A 23,520-nucleotide genomic window follows, 5' to 3' on the forward strand; every position below is an offset into this window, starting at 1 on the left:
TAACTATTAATGGTCACTGAATTTTTCGGTTGCAAGTTTGATTTTTAAATAGAGGCGTTACATGTTTCGATTGGATTACTACTACTACCTATTTTATTATTATTACCAGTGTCAGGTTCAAATAGAGAGAAAACTATTTATTTTATAAACTTTCAACTAATTCAAACCTCAGTTGGTTAAGTTTAATTCCAGACTATTCAATTTATATCCTTTATTTGTTTAAATGTTTTTAAAACCAAATAATTTTGGGTTTCATATTTAAGTTCAATAGCTTTATTTATCAAGACTAATTTAAAATAATTTTAAAAATATTTCAATTTCATGAAGAAAAATGTGTTTGCATAAAAATTCTAATGAAATCTTGATTTTTTTCTTGTGATAATGCAGTAATTTGTATTATAATGTACTGCTTAAAAATCTCAATAGTTTTAAACATTTACCGAGGTAATATATTAAAATTGATGAGAAGAGGTTTGAAAATAAATAAAATATATTTTAATAATATAAGTACATACAAATAAAATTAAAATATAGTGAGGTTAAAAGTGCACCTATTGAGCTAACAGCTGAATGCCAAGGCTTGATTGTGTTATTCTTTCTAGTATACAGCACAGACCTTACATGAATTGTGGCTTGTTTCAGTCTCTTTGAAACTTTAAAAAATCGAAAGTTAACATTAAACGTTTTTGTTTTATAAAATCTCATAATTTTATCAACAATCATTTGCTATAATAATTATACTAAAAGTAAAAAAAGTTAACAAAAGTAACTTATGAAAATAAAATATGAAAAAACTTTTCCCGACATATTTTTACAATCACATATCAGATTGAAAATGTTACAACACTAATTAACAAACCTTGTGATTAAATTTTTGTTTATAAAAATATAACTTTTATATTTTTTGATAGCACAAATAAATGCACGATTTAATATTTTGTCTTGTAAAAATTATGCTATAAAAGTATTAAATTAAATAAATGTACGAAACAAGAGGCTACATAAAAATACTAGGCAGTCGTTATGTGTTAAATAAATTAAAATTTTTAGATATTTTCACATATAGTAAAATCCTTCCAAACTTCTAGAATGATAAAATTTGCTATATTTTAAATTAAAGCGAACCTTGTCAGTCGGCTTACAGAAATTAATATTTATTTTACGAAGTTGTTTTGTTATTAATTAATATCAATCCTAAAGCGTAGTTTACATAAAAACATTGCAAGAGCATTGTATGTCGTCATTACTTGGAGTGTATTACATTTATTGTAGAATACCTGTGTTTTTATTTTCTTATAGTAAATATAAACATTTCATAAGCGTACTGTAATGAATGCCATTGTAAATTAGCTGAATAAACCATGTAGGCTATTAAAAGATAATAACTTTGAGAACTTCGTTGCTCCGTAACCTTCATTATCGTAGTTTTATTTAGTTTTTACGGCCTATCCCATTGTTTAAAATTTACATTTAACTAAAAATGTAGCGCAGCTCAATGCAGTGCCAGATTTTTGTCATAGTTGTTGTCACGTTAAGAACGTTACTTTTTTTAAAAACAAAATTTTTCTTATATCTCAACTCTGCAACATTTATTAGGTTAAGTGACATATAATTTTATTTTTTAAACTACTAGATCTCTTTCGATACATAAGTTTGTATGTTTTTTTTTGTTAAAAACTATCGCTGAGGAGGAATGTGTGTAAAGTGATGTAATTTGTCAATCTAAAAGTTAAATTCATATGACTGTTAAATATAGGAATGTTGTAAAAAAGCGAAGTAAAATAAACTTTGTTAGATTTAATTAAAGATAGCATATTTTTAATTACAATACAATATTAAGTATGTTTTAATAAACGTAAATGCACTTCAAGAACCCTTTCGTACAATCTTATTTTGTTATTGAGTTTTTTCTACTTTGTTCAACCAGTTTAATTCTGTTAATTTCACTATGCAACGACGAGGCCATTGACCCATGGTTTACCAGAAAATACTTTTTGTCTCAATTTGCTGTTTGCTTCGATGAAATTCCATTTATCGATTATTTTACTATCTACTGTACTATTATTTTAACCGGAACATAACAGTACCTCTTTCGAATAGTTTTCCGTTAGAAACGAGTATAGTATCCGGCATTTGATTTGGCTAAACGGAAATATCAACCTTTTTCAACATTATCTGTTTTTATTATTTCTATTATTATCTTGAAACTCTGCCTGGCATTTCATTACTATATCGGTTTTATCACCCAGTAAAACCCTTGCAAAGACAAACATTTGTTCATTAGGCGCCACTTATTATGTATATATGCCATTGTAATAATAGAGATAATTAAATAAGCTAGTAACACCAAACCATCGTAGACAACGAAAAAAAAAACAGAATTGAAACAAGAGCGAAACTGATGTAAAAACTATTCTCAAGAAAGTTAGAGTATTCTTTTCTAATTTATGTCGAATGATGTACCGTATAAAAATAATTCTGTAACGAATACGAAATTTTAAACAAGTTGACGAAATTATAGTCGAAAATTTATATAATAATTTAAAAATAGCAATAATAGTGAATAATCAAAGAATATTAATTAAAATATTTTACAAAGTTAATGGCCTAATTATGCAACGCCATCGAGGTCAGGTCTGGGCGGTGCCACTAAGAGCAGCGGGCAGTCTTGCGGCGTGGATGCGATTAAGCGACGGTGCAGCGGCGGCAAAATGTAAACTGGGGATGGGACGCGTTTGCCACATATCTGGCAAGCCGTCTCTCCCTCACAATCTGTGTGAACTGCACGCGAGCAATGCGTGCTTCGAACAGCCATGCGTGACACTAATCTTTCACCGCAACTTTGGCATTCGCCTCTGATTGCCAGTCCCCTGCGCGCTGTCGCTAACGCCTTTACCAAAGCTCTGTGAGATTCGCGTTCAGTTATGAGCCGTGCGCATTCCCAGACACGCTTTCTTCCCGCTCCGCTCTCCAATATAGTTAATGCCACTTTTGGCGAGTTGCAAGTTTTGACTAACAGTTCGTCTATCGGCAGATAGGCGATCGCCTCGAACAATAACGATGGGGGTACCTCATCTACCCTCCGAAGCAGTCGGGTCCACATCTCTGCAGATACGTTTGGCGGTACCGTCGGCCCAACGCGAACACATAAATCACACGCTTCTGCAATATGTTTTGCTTTAGTGTCGTTATTGGAAGAAATGAGTTCAAGTAAAACATCTAGAGCACCAGATGCATCACCGGTAGCCTCAAGACACGTCGGTTCGGCATCACGAGGGCCGAGCTCCTTAATTATAGTTAAAGCGTCTTCTGGTCGAACGATGCCGACGCAATTGCCTAAGAAGTCTTTTACTTCCGCAGGCCGTAACATGCATAGGCTACGTAGATATAAAGCGGCGGCGTCACCCTTTAGGCATGCCATATCGAGAAGACATTGACCAAATTGAAGAGTAACCTCGTCTTCTAAAGAATTTAAAATATTCGTAATAGAAACATCATAGTGTTCCTTGACAATAGCTGCAGTAGCTTGTGGATATAATTTGATAAAATTCGGTAGAAGTGGTTGTAGGCGGGTTTTGATGTTGTCATCTATTTCGAATCTTGATCGTATATATTCGAAAATTTCGTCTAAATCCAATGAGGACGGACTTTCTATTTTTAAAAAATGTTCTAAGACATTATCATGGCAATCAAGAGCTGCATCAATTCTCCACTGCACGCGCGGCCGAAGTATCGCATCTCGATAATTGGTAAGAGAATAGTCTCTTTGCGAACGTAGACGCATCATCAACGCGAGCCATGCACGGTCAGACCGTTCACCAACCAGGGCTTCAGCTAATAATTGAATCCCTTTTATTACTTCTTGGTCTAGGGGCAACGAGCCCGATTGTAACTGTCCGCTTATAAAATCAAGTATCTCTATGCGGCAAGAAGGGTCCTGAAACAAACATGTTAGTTTTAAATGAACTTATTTTTTTGTTTTTATAACGAAATCAGTTTTGTATCCACATTATTAGTAATGGCTATTAAAAAACGTTCTCAACTCAAGATTTAAAGCGGTGTAAGAAAATGGCGTGTTCATTAACTTCAGGAGGTCCAGTAAGTGATCTCTAAATTCGATTTAAATATTAAATTTTTACCATTTCTTAATTCACTGTAGCTATTTTGTCTATTGTATATTAAAATTAGCAATTCCATTTTTCTGTTTAATATGTGTTTTGCAGAAACAGATGACACATTAAACACTTGTTATTGTTGGCTTATTATTGATAGCACTTTTCTATCGAAAAGAACCTGGAATGCGCTTGCGACAATAAACCACATCTTCTTGAGCGTAGGTAGAAACTTCATAAATAGTTTCTATAATTAAAATTCATTGACGATTCATTGAAGCGTCATCTATATTTTTTAAGATTTATAAATTTATTAACTTAAAGAAACAGTACATACAAATTAAAAATATCAAACAAATAAAAAACGATTAATAAAAAGGAAACTTCATTGATATACACAATTAATAAGATGGTTTTTTAAAACACTATAAGAGCCGAGTGATATCGATAAGTTCAAGATAAAATAAATAATTAAATAACAGGTTGTCAAATATCTCCCTTCCGCTTTTTTGCTCTTTATTCAATGCTTTATAAAAAGTGTTGCAGTGATCGGATTTAGTTCAAATATGCGCCGTTTTGTTCGATAATCTGTTTCCATCTAGACGGCAACTTCACAATACCTCCCTCGTAGAAGCCCCCCTCCTTATTTGCGAAGAACTCGGACAGCCACTTTTCACAAACCTCTTTTGAGTTCAACTTTACACCACCAAGGGCGTTCGCCATGGACAGGAACAGGTGGTAATCACTTGGCGCTATGTCCAAGCTATATGGTGGATGTGATAAAACCTCCCATCCGAGCTCCCGTAGCTTCTGACGAGTCATCAACGAAGTGTGTGGTCTGGCGTTGTCCTGGTGGAACACTACACCCTTCCTGTTGGCCAATTCTGGACGCTTCTGGTCGATCGCCTGCTTCAAGCGGTCCAGTTGTTCGTAGTAGATGGTAGAATTAAGCGTCTGGCCATATGGGAGCAGCTCATAGTGGATGATTCCCTTCCAATCCCACCAAACACACAGCAAAACCTTCCTGGCCGTCAATCCCGGCTTGGCCACTGTTTGGGACGATTCACCGGCCTTCGACCACGACCGTTTTCGCTTGATATTGTCGTATGTGATCCATTTTTCGTCGCCAGTCACCATCCGCTTCAAGAATGGGTCGAGTTCGTTCCGTTTCAGCAGCATATCGCAGGCGTTGATTCGGTCCAGAAGGTTTTTTTGCGTCAAATCATGCGGCACTCAAACATCAAGCTTTTTTTGTATCCAGCCTTCTGCAGATGGTTTAAAATGGTTTGGTGACTAACTCCCATCTCCTGGGCGATGTCACGAGATGCCACATGCCGGTCTAACTCGATGTAGTCCATGATTTGATGGGTATTTGTCGTCACAGGTCTTCCGCCGGCTGGCTTATCCATGGTGTCGTTTACGCCGGCTCTGAATCGTCGAAACCATTCCTCCGATGCGGTTCGAAGTGATAGAGTACCATCCCCCAAAACACCATTAATCTCACGGAACGTTTCTCTAGCGGATTTGCCTTTAACGAAGGAAAACTTTAAAATAGCGCGAATTTCGGCGTTAGTGAACTCCATGTTTACACGTCTAGCGTCGTTTTGTAGGTTATGTCAAGACCTTTCAAATAATGTATAGTATTGCCAGATACGAGCTCTGTAGCGCTTTGTACATAGCCGCGAAATTCAAAAGACAAAAAGGCGGAAGGGAGATATTTGACAACCTTTTATCAATCACATCTGATTTTTGAATACAATGTTACCTGTATGTTGGGTGCGAGGGAGAGTAATGCGCGCGCTACCCTCAGTCTATTCTGCTTGGCGAGGGGGCCGGCGAAAGGGGGTTCCCGAGCGCTTTGTTCCAGCAACCTTACAGCAGCCGCTGCATCATGACGCACCAACACCTCCAGCGGTGACATGCCATTATTAACCTTTAAAATTAAACAAAAAGAATGTTATAATGAAAATTACTACGAAGTAGAACTTTGAGAATGAGATTAATAATAAATAAAATTTAGTTTCACACTCAGCCACACTATTCACTAAATCTAGTTTTAATTTAATGTAATATTATTTATTCCATTATGCCTAAGTTACCAACCTTTTATGCACTATAACGTAACATATGCACAAATTTATTAGAAAAAGAAATTCCAACCTAGGTAGGGTTTACAAAGCATTTAATTATATCAATTTTAGGCTAATTATACAAAGAAAACAAATTTCTGTCTTTACTTGTAGTATTTGTAGGTGAGGAACGTGTTTATGAAATAAAAATATAATACATAAAAAAGAGGTATTACATAACATCTCCCTGTTTGTCTTTGGAGCAACTATTACTCATGAAAAGCTTCAGCACCCATATGGGTTGGTACCGTTACCCCTTGGAACTAACTACGCCGTATTGTTTGGAATGTTTAATAACTTGCAGGCTGTAATAGCGTAAACAAAATAATGTACTTCTTAAAATAAGAATCACAAAAAATATAATAATTTTATCTAAATGTCTTATAGATTCAAGTGTTACCACGCGCAATTACATCCTAACTAAGAAAGGCTAATATAGCTACTTCCGCTATGCAGCAATAGTCGTGCAATGAAGTGTAACGCCCTCCAGCCCGCTGATAAATGCGCATGCGGTAAACAAAGCACTGTTTAATTTTATTTAAGTTACCAATATCAAAATAACTACAATATACAATTAAAACGACCTTACAAAATTAAACTAAGCACTATTACAAAATAAACTTTACATATGCTACATTTTCTAAATAACTTTGGTATTGTCAGGTGCCGTTCATATAACATACGACACGTAAGGTTTAACTTTCTAAATGAACGACCGCACATTAATAATATAATTTCAATTGACTAATCAACTGGTTTGAAATGAGTCGTTACTTCTAGAAGTAATGTGTGAAGTGCGTCATGGCGCGCCAATGGGCGTGCGTGCTCTGGCAGCGGGCGACCCGCGGCCCCGCGGCCCGCCAGTGCGTCAGCCGCCGCCAACAACAATGCTGCCCCTGCGCAAACACATCTTCCACCTGCACGCGCCGGGCAATCATCTGATACGTATTCTGCTAGAGTACGCATTGCTCCGCTGCTACCATCTATAAGAAAATCGTTATGGTTTTATAACAAAAGACTCGGTTAGCCCAGTCAAGCTGATCTAAATTTGCTTCCAGTAAGAGTATAGATTAATAATTCTAACCCAAGGGAGAGATTAGCCATTATTATAAGCATTCTTGCGTGACGTAAAACGTATTATCGTAGATTTAATAATAATAAATTGAATTCCATAACATCGAATGTAGTAGTAACAGTATAGTGTAAATACTGCATAACAAAACATCCTGCATTAGGCACAGCCTCGTAGTGTCTCCTAGAGTGAATTAGGTCGAAACAATATCTTCGACTGGCATGCAGTGTTAGACAATGCTCAAGATGATTAGATAAAGATTTAGACACAATTAAAATCAGTGTAGGCAAAAGTAGGCGCAGCGCGGATTGGACTTTTGGGATTTTGGTTTCTTGAATATGAAGTTTTTTATCTAAGGTTTCCTGCAATGCTAGATTATTAGTCTATTAATTCTAAATAGAAATGTAATAATGCGTCACAATCTTGCCTTATACCAACAATTTTCCCTGACACTAAGTCATATATCTAGTATTTTTTTGCCTTCAAACATAAATATATATTTTACCAATCGCTGCCGCAATGGCGCCAACTCCGCGCCATAACCCTTTTTCTCTTGTAAAAACACTGGCGCGATGCGGGTCAAGTGACGTCAAAGGAACAGATGCAACGACCCTCTCCACGAGGTCCGGTTCAAAGTCGGATAACTTTTCAATAAGTGCCTAAAAAGAAAATGTTTTATTTATATATTTGTATATTATATATTATTCAAACTTACAGTGTTCGTATTAATCAACGAAAAGCTATGTGCTATGGACAACTAGAATGTTGCGTTGATTAGCGTGTTGATGATTAGTTTTTAAGTTTTTTTAAACGTGCATAATGCCTTAGCTAGGCCACACAGCGCAGATCAGAGCAGGTGGCCGCCAGGGCCTTAAGGCTCTAGAGTTGAGACCGCGAGCTGGCAAGCGCAGCGAAGTACGACCACCCACAAGGTAGATTAGATGACCTTGTTAACGTCGTCGGAAGGCGTTGGATGATGACCGGTCTGTTCGTAAAACTAATGAAAAAGGCGCTGTCCACCATTAGACGTTCTACGCTATAATAATGATACACACCTAAGCATAATCTCTCTCGCATGGGTATGGGCGGGTTATATCTAACTTGTATCGAATAAATCCCTCAAAGTTATTTCATCTGTTTTACTGGACCACGGTGGCCTGTTGTGATGCATATAGTTTTCGTTTTTATTGCTTGGCTTCAGGACCTACAGCCCGTCAGTGATAAAAATGCAATCAATAATCACTGTCCGCCGGCCTAGCCATGTACGAAGCAAATCAAATGATACATAATTCGTCGTGAGTCACGTTCAATAAAACTCTATAAGTGCATTTGCATTTGATGTGTTTGAAGTTGAGCTACTAGCCGATTTAGGCTTTGTGCAGCTTCATCGTAATTGATTTCGCGGAAATAGGAGGTTCACGGACTAAAAAATTACGCTGGGTGATCGTATCTTAGTTACATCGAAGAAGTACGCACGAAGACGGACTATACCCGTGAAGGTGTATAGTGTAGTGAATGAGGTGTAGTTTAAGTTATGCGGAGCGACGACTTATCAGCGGTCGGGAGCGCCACGGGTCTCTCTTGACCGCCCTCGCTTTAATGCGAGCTAACTATAAGTGGTCACTGTAAGATTGACGTCGTAATTAGGATCTAATTCACGGTTTTTACCGGATTATGGTAGTTAATTCAAGTTCCAACTTTAATTCTGTAATAGAGCTATACCTCATACTTGGATATGGTAGAAAGGGCTGTATATAGCAATGCAGACACTATTTTCTTTTTATTACTGCAGTGGTAATGAAGTAAACGGAATATTTGTCTCCGAATTGGGATCATTGATCCTACTAGGAGAAGTAAAGAGGGAAACATGCAGGACCCTAGTAAGTTTTAAAAATATCTACCAACTTGATAAATTCACATAATGGTACAGCGCGTAGCAACTATCTAAATTTTTTCTGTTTAGTAAACTTTGTGTCTATAAATATATACCTTTCTAGGTACTTCTGTAAGAGAGTTAATAGGTTAAGTCATCATGTATTTGCTTGAACGTTTATTATTGGAAACATCTCTATTGCACTTTTAAAATAGCTTCTTAATTTACAGACAAATTCTGGAACTGCACCGTATGTCCCTGTTTGGAATAAACCAAAGTAATATAAAAAGTTGATTTTACATACTTGCATATAATCTGGGGTTGGTAGTAAAGAAGAAAATTCTCCACGCACAATAGCATCCCCCAATGCCTCCACAAAAGCTTTTTCATGAGAACAATTCTCCCAAAGATAAGACCATAACTCTTCGCTAAAAATATGTTGTATAATTATAATTACAGATTATAAATATATAATGATTAGAATAACATAGAAATTTTAAATAACTTACTTTAAGTTAAATTTCAAACATAATTTGATGGCTTGTGTTGAGACATTCTTATTGGCTAGTATGTGAGGCCTTTCGGACAATGTGTTCACAAGATCTTTGGCTACAGTCTTAGCATTAGGGCCTTTTGTAGAGCATAGTAGTTTTAAAGCCTGCAAATGTCGTCCGGAGGCAATGAACGCTTGAGTTCTGGCAAGTACGTCTCGAGGGCGTACCCTAATGATGCCTTTGCGTCCAAGTATTGACAAAGTTCCTTCTGAAATACAAATTCCAGCTAACGCACTTTCTCCGGCCTTGCACATTGCAACCGATACACGACCATCTGTCCATAGACCCTGAAAATGTTCTAGATTAAACATCATAGTGTTCTATGAATATAACAGCGTAAACATACAATAATAACTTAGTAAAACTATGTATATAAACAGTTCTAATCATTTCTTTAAGAGAAATAAAGAAAGTAACGTTATATTTGCATTTAATTGAAATTATCAGTTGAGTTATACAATAGTTATATCTGTCGAAATCTTTTCCCTATACCTACTGTTTTATTTGTAACTTTATATTCCTTTTAATTATTTTGCTGTAATAAAATTGTGTTATGGAATTATTAAGTCCTAAAGTTCTTTCATAATATTAGGTAATAACTCGTAACTTCAACTTTCTTCAATTCAGATTATATGGCTAAGAACATAAGGATGATTACATACGGAGGGACCCGTTAATAAATCCAAAACAATATTCATGAAATTATACAATTGGTGAGTTACAGTTTACTAAGTATTCGCAAAAAAAATCTTGTTAATTTGCGGAAAAGTACATTAATAATAAGGTATGTTATAGTTTTATACCTTGAAAAAAGCTGATGAATATACTGGCTCAATGTAACACAGATCCAAAGGCCTGTCATAATCATCACCCAATATTCGAAGATTTTCATTGACGTCGAATATGGCGAGGCTGCCGCCGAGCCAGCCCATCCACAGTGGTGTTGCGGTCAATTCAACTTTTTGCACTGGACGTAGCGAAATTGCTGTCCCCGTTATATTGATAGAGAGCCATTGTAACTTGTTAAATCGTGCACACACTAGCATTCTGTTGTCATTTTCACACCATTCCAAAACTGGCAATGTATCAGCTGGTCCATCCAACTTTATTCCAGCAGCTCTCCCACCAGCAACAATAATAACGCGTGATAGCGTCGCCAGAGCCAAAATACGTGCGTCCCTTGCGGTCATTGCTACTACTTCACCACGTGCGCCTGAGAAAAGACAGGATACGCGCGTAGAGCGAACTCCGAGTGGTCGAGAGAATTTCATTAACCAGACGGATCCACCAGTATCGAGTGCCAAGCCAGAAGTACCAGCCCATGTAACTCGCAGCACTCCCCATGTTTCTCCACCTAGAGTTACTCGTCTTAGAATAACTCCTTTTACACTTTCATATTGAAATACGAGACCTCGTGCATATCCTGCTAATAGTCGTGTACTATCAACATTGTATGATAAACAAGTAACTGCACCACAATCTTCATTTAAATCACACACCCATCTCAAAGTTTGATCTTGGAATGATAATAGATGCCCACGAGCTGTGCCTACTGTTGCTTTTCCTGTATTACCAACACTTAAAGCTGTTGCTGCACCTACTAGGGTCCTTTCCTAAAACCAATGTTTTCTTGCTAAAGTAATAACATAAACATGAAAATACTAAAAAAATGTTTAAGATGATTAAAAAATCAGTTTATTTACTGCATTCCTATTGTGCAAAAATGGAGATAAACTATCACAGAATGTATAATAAATGTCAAAATATAGCCATGTTCAATGCGCCCCCAATGTTAATGTTATGTAGCCCCTATAAACTATTACAGTTTTGGTTTATAGAGCAAAATCTTATTAAGCTAATGACAAATCACATCATAAGTGATATCCTCGTGCTGCCTAAGACCTTCACTAATGGGCTAATGATGTAGGGCTATTTAATAACTATACTTTCTGTTCATGGTGAAAAGGCTCTGAATAAAAATGTTGGGATGCCAAAATTTCATATAAAATGTCATTTCAGCTTATATTATGTTGGTGACAAAACAAAGATGCCATTGGATGTAAGATTCAAAAGGATAAGCACAGGGCTCTGAATCTTTAGTCTACATATCATCAAGTAGATAAAAACATAGTAACAGTTTAACTGAAAAAAATTGGCAATATCATTATTTTACTTAAATAAACACGATAGTTTAACAAAAACATTTTGAAGCCAAACAATTTAAAGTTAAGTAAGAAAAGGACCAATATTTAGCCTCTTCCGCACGTGCAGTCATACATCAAAGTTCAATGCCAATTTAAAGTTATTTTCATACATTTTTTACATTTTAGGGGTAAATTCTCACATCAGTTCAGGACTTATATCCATCTTTTATATATATAAAATTAAATCTAGCTTGGCTGACTTACTTAAAATAATTATTATTTTTACTTAAATATAAAATATGCTCTTAACTTGAACTAACAGTTACATCCTATAAAACTACAGCAATATGTAAGATTATGTGTCACATATACTTAAGAAGGAAGTTGATACAGTACAAGAGCAATTACTTTTCATTGTGTAAATTCTCTTTTCATCTTTATCCATCATTTTATAATTAAATATATAATATTCAAGAATGAGCAACACTTGACAGTTATAACAAAAATTTAATTTCGTTAAAGACTAAGGATAAAAATGCATATTTACAATAACAATAATTTGTTCTGAATTGACTTATTCTTCCTAAATGGCATTCATAGATTATGCAGATGGGATATAGGGGGGCAAAGCACAGAGAATGCTTAGCCTAAAACATTATAAAGAAGCAAAGCTTCTTTGGCAACCTTGGCTAAAGTTTCTACATATAGCATTTTCACCAATTTGGGCCAACAACTATAGAAGTGAGTTTATTGAACCATATCAATAGTACCAAGTACTAAAGTATGATTTTTACATTACTGATTTTTTCATCACAATTATTATTTAGTTCGAACACAATCAGTGTTTGAGATAAAATTATTTTTAACAAACAATTGTTCAAAATGCAGCATACATACTTGACCTTGCATTAATTGCTGTGAAATTGCTTGTAAAAATTCTACTTGAAGCGCTGAACATATCACAGGATCTTTAAATGTTTTGATATTTGTCTTATCTTCAACTTCCCCATCTTCTGTAGACAGGACTTCTGCTAAAGTAGGAGCTTCACTTTCTGGTAATGCATATTCTATTTCATCAAGCTAAAAGCAATATTTCTTTAACATTTGGTACATTTCTATGGAATTAGATAATCTACTTAAGGTTCATATACCTCTTCTATATCCACATATTGAACACTTCCAACAGATTCTAGATCAGAATCTAATAATGATTGAATAGATGGAGTTTTTAACAAATCCATGATGTCTCCAAAGTAATATAAATAAATTATTTAATCACTGGCAAGTCCTTCTTTAGATTACGTGTATAACTACTCTGACGGAGTTCACATATTGCTATTAAATACAATTCTATTAAAAACTTTTAAACTACCGAAATCATTTTCTAGTGACCACCCAAACAGCATAAAAAAATATATAAATAATTTAAACAATGGTTTTTAGTTACTACTGGTGTAACAAAATTTTTGTAAAGTTAAAAAACGATTTCCTGGTAACAAATCTAAATATATTAATTTGTATAAAAATGTAATGTACTTGAATTTCTGTTCACTATCCCATGGTGTATTTGTTGTAATAAATAACGTACAATAATATGATTATTCATTTCCCAGAAGTGATATCTTCCTTTAATTATAATGACAGTGCCATATGTCAATATTATTAGGGTATAAAATTGTTATCGATATTATAATATATATAATAAAGATTTTTTAAAGTATTAAGTACCTGGTATACTTAAGTTTTTCGACTTATTTCCCAAAGAAATTATAACACATTCATTCTCTTAATTTTTTTATTATTATATTTATTTTAAATAAAGCGTTTATTAAATTGAATTATCGGAAAAACGGTAAATAAATATGGAGAAATATAATAAAGTTTCAATAAAATGAAATATGAAAATATATATAAATACATTGGAACGGCCTTTTTTTAAATAATTTTCTTGTTGCCGTTGCGGCGGGCTACAACCTGTATATTACTTAAGTAGTTTATCGCAGGTGTATAAATAGCTTTGTAAATCTATTATAACGAGATTCCTTAAAAGCATTCCATTTGTACCCGCCATGCATTTTACTTCACACAACAATCTTTTATTTCATTTGTGATTTCTCTCTACTGTACTTCCTAATTCTATTCAAGATATCGATTGGAATGATTTTAACAAACGGGAGAATCAACAAGTCTATGAAATAACCTCGCGCATTAATAAAGGCAATGGTAACTTTCGAAAGGCTTTCTGTGGTTTTCAAAAACACTTTAACCTATGGAATTGTTCCTAGGGCCGGCAGGTCTTGGTCTTGGAGGTAATAACACAAAGTCCGAAGTAGAAATGTGTATATTCATTCAAGCTTAGTCCATGTTTATACCGATCATTAAAAATCGTCAACCAAGCACAAGTCGTGAGAATTGTAGAGTGCGCTTTGTCGCCAGATGTATATAAAGAATTAATGTTTATGAGGAACTCGTAATGTAGCTCCTGTAAACTAATTCATTACCTAAATAATAAATAAATTTTAAATGTATATAACATTTCCATTCGTTTTATCTTAAATATGCTTATCTTAATGATGTTTGTCTCGCGGAACCAACTATTCATCAAATTTACTTTAAAAAATACAACTTTCGGAGTAGCTACAACTTTTACAATGCCTTACGATTTGCAATGTTATTGGCAAACATTGAGGTATTATGGAATACCCTAGAAAATTACATAATTCGTTTCAAATATATATTGATATTTTTTCGATACATCTGTCGAAACGACTGCATCAATGTTTATTGAAATATCAAAAGGAAACAAAGTTTTGGTGTATCAATTTTTGACTACTTATAACTTCAACGACGAATAAAAATTCTGATGCATTCATCTACTTAAAACAGATCATTATTGATTGATAGTAATAAGCTCACGGCGTGAGGTAAATCGAAAAATTAAAGATTCCTAGAGGCTTAGAAAGTCTCTGCTTTTACGAAAAAATACATCACTGAATCGAATAAAATCAATTTCACGGTCCGACGTTTCGGAACATTTTGATACAACGAAAGGGAAATATCGATGTTTTTTAATACATCGCGATATATCTGGCAACCGATTTAGTCAATATCTGCAGTTTTTTGTCGTAAAGACAGTGACGTACGTGCAAGAAGTCTGAATATTTAGTTATTTCTTCAATCATAATTTGTTCAATAAGTGGGAATATATTTGTGTTGAGCATTGTTGCAACTCGGAAATATTACATCTAATTGTTAATAAAAGTAAGTGGAAGATGTGGCTGTGTAAAGAGTAATGCAGTTGACCCTTTTATGCTTTTGCTGCGACGCCATTTTGTGGATGGTGATTTCGCCGTTAAAAAGATTTTGAAATATTTAAGGTTTATTTTTAATAATAATTATGACAGAAAACACGTCAAAAGATTCTGCATTACAAAATGCCGACATGTGGCTTCCTAATTCTAATATGTGGATGTACGGTGTACATCCACAATATAATGGATATCACGGTGGCATGTGCCCGCCATTCTACAATCACCAGTATTATAATCATATGGTAAATAATGGAGGGTTTCATAACAATGATTGTAATCAGTTCCAAAATAATGAGGCGAAGCCAAATTTTGCCCATCCTCATTTTTCGAAACCTCCGCCTTCAACACCACTTCTTGGGATTTCACCTCTTGATACCAATCGTCCATTTTTTTGTCAGTCGCCAATCAGGTTCAATTTAAACAATTACAGAAAATCTGCTCCTATTCCTCCTAACGAAAATCCTCTCCTCGGAAATAATAATAAGAAAAAGCGTAAGAAAAATAATAAAATAGTTGATGATAATGCACCGACTATAATACCGCCCCTACCTGATCACCCTCCGCCACTACCCCCATGTCCTCCACCAGATTTACCAAAACCACCGCCTCCTCCACCCCTTGATGTACCATTACCTCCACCATTAGCAACTGAAGATATTCCTAAACCTTTAGAGGAAAAAATAAATGGGGAAAATATTGAGCAAGAAGCTGAAAAAAATGTGTCAAGTGTAAATTCATCAAATTTCTTACAATCGTCTACTATATGTCCATCATCAACTGGAGCATGGCCTGAAAACTTAGAAAGGTATATTAAAAGATGCTATGAAAAATGTAGAACAGCTTTTGATCGTGATCAGATTGATATATGCTTAAAGGGACGTATTACAGCAGCTGCCAATAAAGATGAAATATGGACCAGAAATTGGGATGAAGAACCAATTCCAAGTGTTCATAGTGAACTCAATAATTTAACGGTCAAGTCTGTGCGTGGCACTTTACCTTTATATCAAAAGAATGAGAATCTTTCAGATACTAAACCCAAGTCAGGAAGTAATGTAGGAAGCCGGAGTTTCAGTAGTGGACATAAAAACTCTCCCCAACGACGTCGTCGACCACATTCCAGAAGCAGATCTAGAAGTCCTAAAAAGCATACAAGGTATACATCTAAATTTTTTACACCAAAATATATTGTTTAGGGGTGGTAAGTAATTAAGAATGCTCATAACTGTTACTCCAGATCTGCACTTTTTACTGAGACAAGTTGTCATATTTTATAAATTCATGTAAACTGATAGATGCTTACTGCAAGGTAAAGGCTTCCCCGATTAAGAGAAGATTGTCACAATGACCAGTCTGGTTCTTCCAGCATCTTATGACTTCTCCAGAAACTTGAGTATGTTGTCGTTCCAACTAATGGGGGACCCACTCATTAGTTGCCATGTTATATTCCATTATTAACTTGATATTATTATGTTTTAAATTAATTTACAGTACTTCATCAACATCTAGTGATGAGTTCGAGGATAAGAAAACCTTGAAAAATAAAAATCGTCTTAAGGTTAAAGACAGATTGTCATTAGATCAAAAAAAATCTGATAAATACAATAAAAATGGCAAGAAAAAAAATTATAATCAATTTATTGTTGAGGATGTACAAGGAAATGCTGAGAAATTGCAAAAGCGTGCAGAGAGATTTGGGAATACAAGTGTACCTAGTATTGCTAGCTCTATACAAATGAGTACCCGTAAATTGGAACCAAGTATTAAAAGACCATTTATTCAAGATACAGAAGGGGATTATGAGTTAAATAATATGCATATTGTGGGTACATGTTTAGATATTGAAAAATCATTTTTAAGATTAACAAAGGCACCTGAGGCATGTGAAGTAAGGCCTGTTTCCATTTTGAAGAATTCACTCAGAAATGTGAAAGAGAAATGGATAGAGAAACAAGACTACCGCTATGCATGTGACCAGCTTAAATCTATAAGACAGGATTTAACAGTAAGACTTTTTATAAATCATTTTTAACTGTACAAGACCATTTCTAAACTAGAAATCATAAATTCTGGTTATTATTACCTTTATACTTAGTTTCCAAGTAGTAGTTTAACTTTTGTATATTAATATGGATTTGAACAATACCAAGAAACTCTTAAAATGTCACATGATGATCATTATTTTTTAATAAATATCAAAATTATTATGTCATGTGTATAAAAGTACCTATATGTCAAACATTTCGTTTTTTTTCATTCTCTTGTTTCATTTAACTAATCTAAAATAGGAAATTCAAAGGTTGTTTACAAGTACTTTACAAATTTAAATCAAAATTCAAGATTGTTAAAATTTATTTTGTATCACATAATATTTTTTTAGGTGCAGGGTATTAGGGATAGTTTTACAGTAGAAGTATATGAAACGCATGCAAGGATAGCCTTAGAGAGAGGAGATCATGAGGAGTTCAACCAATGCCAAACGCAGCTGAAAATGCTCTACTCAGAGCTACCAGAGAGCAGAGTTAATGCAGCAGAATTTACTGCTTACAGGATACTTTACTACATATTTACGACAAATACTCTAGGTAAGTAGTTAAAAGGTTTACTACTACATTACTCAAATTATAATATCTTAAATACTGTTCATGAATGTGAAACATGTTTTATACTAATAAATAAATTATGAATGTTTAAATTATGTTAGAATTCTGACAACTGCCTAATTACAATTATCTGTAATAAAAATGCACAATGAAACGTATCTGTAAAGCTAATATATGAACAGAATTCTTAAATTAGACATAAACATTATTAACTGGTAGATAAGATATAACATAAATAGTATTTGATTACTAAATACAATAGAATATTTAAAGAATGTAATAAAAAAAGTTTTAAACTAATTTATAATCATATCTAATTAAGTTTACAGATATTTCATAAATTAAAATGTTTTCTTTTAGATTTGATAACAATATTTAAGTTTCTTTCTAAAGAGGATAGAGAAAATGAATGCATAAAACATGCACTTCTCACAAGGCATGCATGGACAACAGGAAATCTTCATAAATTTTTCTTGTTGTATAAATCCGCCCCCTTAATGGCAGGATATCTCATGGACTGGTTTGTGGAGAGAGAAAGAAAACGATACATGAAATACATCATTAAGTCGTATGTTTTTTTTACTTTTATAATATGTTTTTATCATTGTTGCAAAATTTTAACTAGCTTTAAGTTAACTTTCGAATCTGAATTAAAGCATGAGCATGACATAGCATTATTTCTACACCAAAATTGATAATCATTATTTTGATTTGTATTCCCTGCATTCTATGCATTTTTGAAAAACTGGTTTTGAAGTTATCTAAATAGTAATCAATGTCATCATCAATGATGTCACCCAATAAATTCCTACTGTTAGGCATAAGCCAAATTATCCAAAGATTGTACAATGACCAGTTGTGCACTGCATCCAGTGATTTTCTGCAACTTTGACTATGTAATCCATCCACCTAGTCTAAATTAACATTACAAGAAATTAAATCATTTAACATGCACTAATCATATTGCTTATAATTTATACAATGTGTTTTTAAAAAGCTTATATTTAAAAAAAATGTACATACATTAATACATATTTACTCATCATGCTACACAAAATATCTTTTATTCTGCAAATATTAGACAAACACGATAAATTGTTTCGTCATTGGAATCTTAAACATCCCTTCTTGTGTTAAGGATGGCACAATTTTCAAATTAAACCAAAAAATCTTGTTTAGTAACTTTCCTTTACGAAATACCAATGATGCATTAATAAATTAATTAAACAGAAGGTATATCTATGCTAACTATCTTAGTAGACTAAAACAGGAAAAGGCTATTTTTTTCATCTTAGTTGTTACATATATTATTTATATACTAGAAACATATTTAATGCAAAAGTTTGTGGTATTTACTGTAGCAAAAATATTCACTTTTGGGTAAGTATTTAGAGGTGAATTCTGAAAACATAAAAATATAATATTATAAAGGATTTATAAATTTATTGGAATGTGTTAACCAGCTGTGCTGGTTTTGTTTTAATAACATTATTTTATGTGTTCAGCTACAGGCAGTCAGTTCCTGTGGACTTCATCGTTCGAGAGCTGGCATTTGAGTCTACTTCCAAGGCCCTAAAATTCTTAAATCAATTTTCATTTATATACACTGGCTGTGATCAAACCCAACTAGATTGCAAAGCCAGCCTCCCAAATGCTATGGGTATTTAACATTTTCTGTTTAATAGGCATCCTCTTGTAGTATCATGTTGTTGTGTGGTTATGTAATCACCACACAGTTGCGGGTGTCAATAGTCCAGCGCTGCACCAACAAACCACATATCAAATTCATCAGGATTTTACTAGGATGCTATGGTGGCGAAGTAATTTATATCAATATTCTACAGAAGAAGGTTGCCGTGAAAATCCTCATTTTTTCAAAATGCAATCATCATACTATGAAGATGTGATAGACTATTTATAAATTGGGAGGTTTGTGTTAAACTATGTTATAGTGCTACTGACTTTAAGAAGAAATAGTGCAGTTAATAATGGACAGCATGTAAAGCAATTGTTTTGTATATAAAGTTTGAATGATATTAAATATTTTTGAGTAATGTGCTTCATTAATATAGTTAAATATGTTGGTAAAAGTGATTTTATATCAAATAAAAAAAAAGTTAAAACATGTCTTTTATTTAATTTTTCTTTTAGAGTGATGCAACATTGCTGGTAATAATAGATATTTTATGACATGCATTGTTACAATAATATCTTAGAAACCATTTACTTTGTCCTGGAGTTTTTGATCTGTCGTTATAAATCACAAGATTTCTTAAAATGATAATGACTTAAAATATGAGGTTCTGTTGGATTACTATCTAGTTCATATTACATGAATTTCTCAAGTTCTTCATATTTGTGATTATGATCTATTCTATTTTGGTTATTTTCAGCAAATCTTTACACATTTTAGTAAATAATTGCTAAATGTTTTTCCTTTTTTTTTTACTAAGCTAAGCCATAAATATCTTATTTATTATATACTATGATTGTAATTATAATTTCAGTTTCCAAAACTCTTATAAAAATAATTTATATCAATGGAATTTTACTTCAATTTGTGATTGAAAGAAAACAAACGACTGTTACATTAAGCCAGAGTGCTTTGCTAACACTAATAAAATGGGCTAATTTTTTGGCACCGAGTTAGGTTGTTAGGTCACATAAATCTAATGAATTATCAACATTTTAAGTTTTAAGTAATTACTTTTTCATTTTCTTGTGTCAAAATAATTTGAAAGAGATTTTCAATTTAGCTTCTATTTTATGCCGGGCTTTAACTGGTTTATATGCCAACAGCAGTGTCTGTGTTATTTATAAATCACTAATTAATATTATTTTCAAAAAAACAACTATAGTGCTTCTAAATTACAGAGTAAGATAATATTTTGCCTGTCTAATATCTTTTATTACAAAGTAGTTTTGCTATAAAAATTGTTAAAAAAAACATTTTCTTATTATATGTAACATTACTATTACAGTGTATTAGTTTAATAAATTAATATAGTAAATAGAGAGCTTATTCGAAATGGTTTACATTGGCTGTTATAGTCTTAAATTTTGAAGCCAGTAGTCAATAGCAGAATGCACTCTTTCGAAGAGAAAAGGCTTGGCTGCCAATTTTATGGATTGTTTTAGGGACTCCAAATTATCACAGTGTTTAGAGTAAAGCTTAATCTAGTTTATTAAAATCAGGACTATATTGCCGATCTTCAGCTATGAGGAAGTTCAAAACATTGTTTCTAACCGAGGTTGGGTGCATCAAGCTTTATAATCCAGGCGGAATCTTGCTGTTAGAACCATTCTTGGTTATTGAACATAACGTTGTTAACACGTTGAACGCCAGACTAAAAACCATGTATAGTTCAGTGGGCCGCGACAGACACCATGTGACTGCCATCATGTTGGGTCCAAGAGGCCGTGTCGGACACCATGTGTCCGCAAGCCCTCGATCACTTCACAAGCCTCTAGAGAGCCAACGGACAGTGTTTCGACTGTTTTTTTAAAGGCATGTGACCCGCGCGGCCTCGCAGAAAAATAATGGGTAAATCGCTGTTTCCGTAAGTCGCCCATTATTTTTAAGGGTTTTACTGACAATATTTGCAAAAAACACCTTGGCGATTTTTTGACGACTTTCGATTTAATGGTGTGGCCCCAGGAGACAGTATGCTGTCGGACACATGGTATCCGCCATGGCGTTCAACGTGTTAAGAGTCTTAACCACCTCAAGAATTGTGTCTTAATACACTTGTGACGACATTTTGGTACCTTTTTCATTAATAAATATGGCAAAGCCATTTCTTCGCAGTTAAGATCGCACCAAACACACAATTACAAACAACACAGTTTTAATTGTACCTATCAATAGTCATACATACACAAACATTTGACTAATACCAAACGTAAGGAGAATTTAAAAAAAATATATTTTACACAAAACCTAATTAATGTAATGCAATATACTAATACTTACCACTTCACTTTATTATAATATCACTAAATATTTTTACAATATTTTGGCGCGAAAATTAGAAATACAATGAACAATCATATAAAAATGACAGATTTCAAGTTAGAAAATAATATTCCGTTTATTTTTTACAATAATAGTATTTATGGCCAGACTAAGTAACTGATGCCTACAATATTGATATAACATGAGAAATAACTTTGTCTGGTCTATTTTATTTTCAGTATACGAAGTCTACAAAGGAATTTTATTTTAGTTTCATCACTGTTGCCGCCATAGAATAGAGACTTATACGCTCAAAAATACATTGAATATTTATTACCTGTAGTTCATTCAAAGTCAGTGACAGCTATATTAAGACAGAATTTATTCAGCAAAAGATAAACAATTCTCACAACTGAGATGGTTTAGTTATACCAAGTGACTGTCTTTTATTCTCATGCATAGAGTAAATGTTATTACATACTGGTGACAAATTGTTTATCCTTGTTTTTTAGTAATATTCTAGAATAAGTGATTATGGATAAGCTTACAGTTATATCCGGAACTCTGTTTATGGCAGCAGATGTTTTTGCAATTGTTAGCCTTGCTATGCCTGATTGGATAATTACAGATGTAGGAGGTAAAATTCTGAAGGATAAGATGACATGTTAACGAAAGAAATTGTTTCTAATCTATTTAATTTCAGGTGACACTCGACTTGGATTAATGTGGTCTTGTATGACGCTGTATAATAGACCTCAAGTTTGTTTTACCCCAGATTTACAACCGGAATGGTTACTAGCTTTAATATGTATACTGATTGGATGTGTTTGTATTACAAGTACAGTGATTCTTCTGGCTTCAAGTCATTTTGATCGGAACGTAATTCCATATGCAAGATGGGTTGGATTTGCAGCAAGTATGTGTGTTATATAAAAGTTAGTTACTTGATACTTTAAATACCATATAAAGCTAACATTAATATTTCAGTGGTTGCATTTTGTCTTGCTGCTGTAATCTTCCCAATGGGATTTCATGTTGATGAAATTGGTGGTCAGCCCTATCAACTGCCAAATAGTCATCAAGTTGGGATATCATATATTTTGTTTGTACTATCATTGTGGATAACTGTTATATCAGAGTTATTTGCAGGCAAAGTATGTTTACCTCATTTTTAGGCATTAATGAGGCAAATTTAGATTTATTTAAGATAACAACATTATTTTTTGTAAATATTGTTTGTTAGAAATGACATGTATAACATTTAGAATCTCATAAATGGATACTATTGTATGTAATAAAAATTATTTGTAAATATTACCATAACTTTTAAACTTCTGATGTGTTTCATTTCATTGTGTGATCTATTACTACTACTATACTCATGAAACATGTTTCGCTGATAGTATATAAAAATAATGGTGATGAGTATACAACAATGATTTCATTATCATAAAATATGGTTAGAGCTAAGATAAAATTATTACGAGGGTGAATCAAAAAGTTCTTAGAAGTGCATATATATGAAACCTTTTTGGATCAAGTTCGATATTCCAATTAAAGAGTGTCTATCACACTATATTTATACAGACTGTCACTTGTTTTTGTCAGTTCGTTCGCATGTAATAAATTTTTTTGTGCAATGAGTTGCTAAAAAGTCAAAACTATAGATAAAAGTGAGTTATGTGCGGTGATAAAATATCTCAGTTTGAAAAAAATGTCTACGAAGGAAATTTTTTTGGACATTCAGCAGACATTAGGGGGTGATGC

At 33.6% G+C, this 23,520-nt stretch overlaps 3 protein-coding genes across 3 annotated transcripts; 2 read left to right on the top strand and 1 right to left on the bottom strand.

The window, feature by feature from the left end:
- Positions 1-1,689: 1,689 nt before the first annotated feature.
- On the bottom strand, positions 1,690-13,431 carry Vps8 (vacuolar protein sorting 8). The gene is made up of 9 exons (XM_068762116.1): positions 13,036-13,431; positions 12,782-12,964; positions 10,544-11,353; positions 9,696-10,027; positions 9,491-9,614; positions 7,819-7,972; positions 7,016-7,224; positions 5,878-6,045; positions 1,690-3,937 (listed from the first exon to the last, which is right to left on the bottom strand). The coding sequence occupies exons 1-9, from the start codon at positions 13,123-13,125 to the stop codon at positions 2,612-2,614; spliced, it is 3,396 nt and encodes a 1,131-aa protein (XP_068618217.1). The 5' UTR covers positions 13,126-13,431; the 3' UTR covers positions 1,690-2,611.
- Positions 13,432-15,003: 1,572 nt separating this feature from the next.
- Positions 15,004-19,897, top strand: LOC137919326 (leukocyte receptor cluster member 8 homolog). The gene is made up of 5 exons (XM_068762371.1): positions 15,004-16,351; positions 16,687-17,200; positions 17,576-17,780; positions 18,159-18,366; positions 19,304-19,897. Exons 1-5 carry the CDS (start codon positions 15,282-15,284, stop codon positions 19,464-19,466), a joined length of 2,160 nt encoding a protein of 719 aa, XP_068618472.1. The 5' UTR covers positions 15,004-15,281; the 3' UTR covers positions 19,467-19,897.
- Positions 19,898-22,120: 2,223 nt separating this feature from the next.
- LOC137919427 (uncharacterized protein C16orf52 homolog A) lies at positions 22,121-23,088 on the top strand. Its single transcript, XM_068762501.1, has 3 exons — positions 22,121-22,390; positions 22,457-22,669; positions 22,741-23,088. The coding sequence occupies exons 1-3, from the start codon at positions 22,288-22,290 to the stop codon at positions 22,926-22,928; spliced, it is 504 nt and encodes a 167-aa protein (XP_068618602.1). The 5' UTR covers positions 22,121-22,287; the 3' UTR covers positions 22,929-23,088.
- Positions 23,089-23,520: the final 432 nt, after the last annotated feature.

The sequence above is a fragment of the Battus philenor genome, unplaced genomic scaffold (genome assembly GCF_028537555.1).
Source record: "Battus philenor isolate CCGP_79_NKW_IND1 unplaced genomic scaffold, ilBatPhil1.0.hap1 SCAF_16, whole genome shotgun sequence".
NCBI lineage: Eukaryota > Metazoa > Arthropoda > Insecta > Lepidoptera > Papilionidae > Battus > Battus philenor.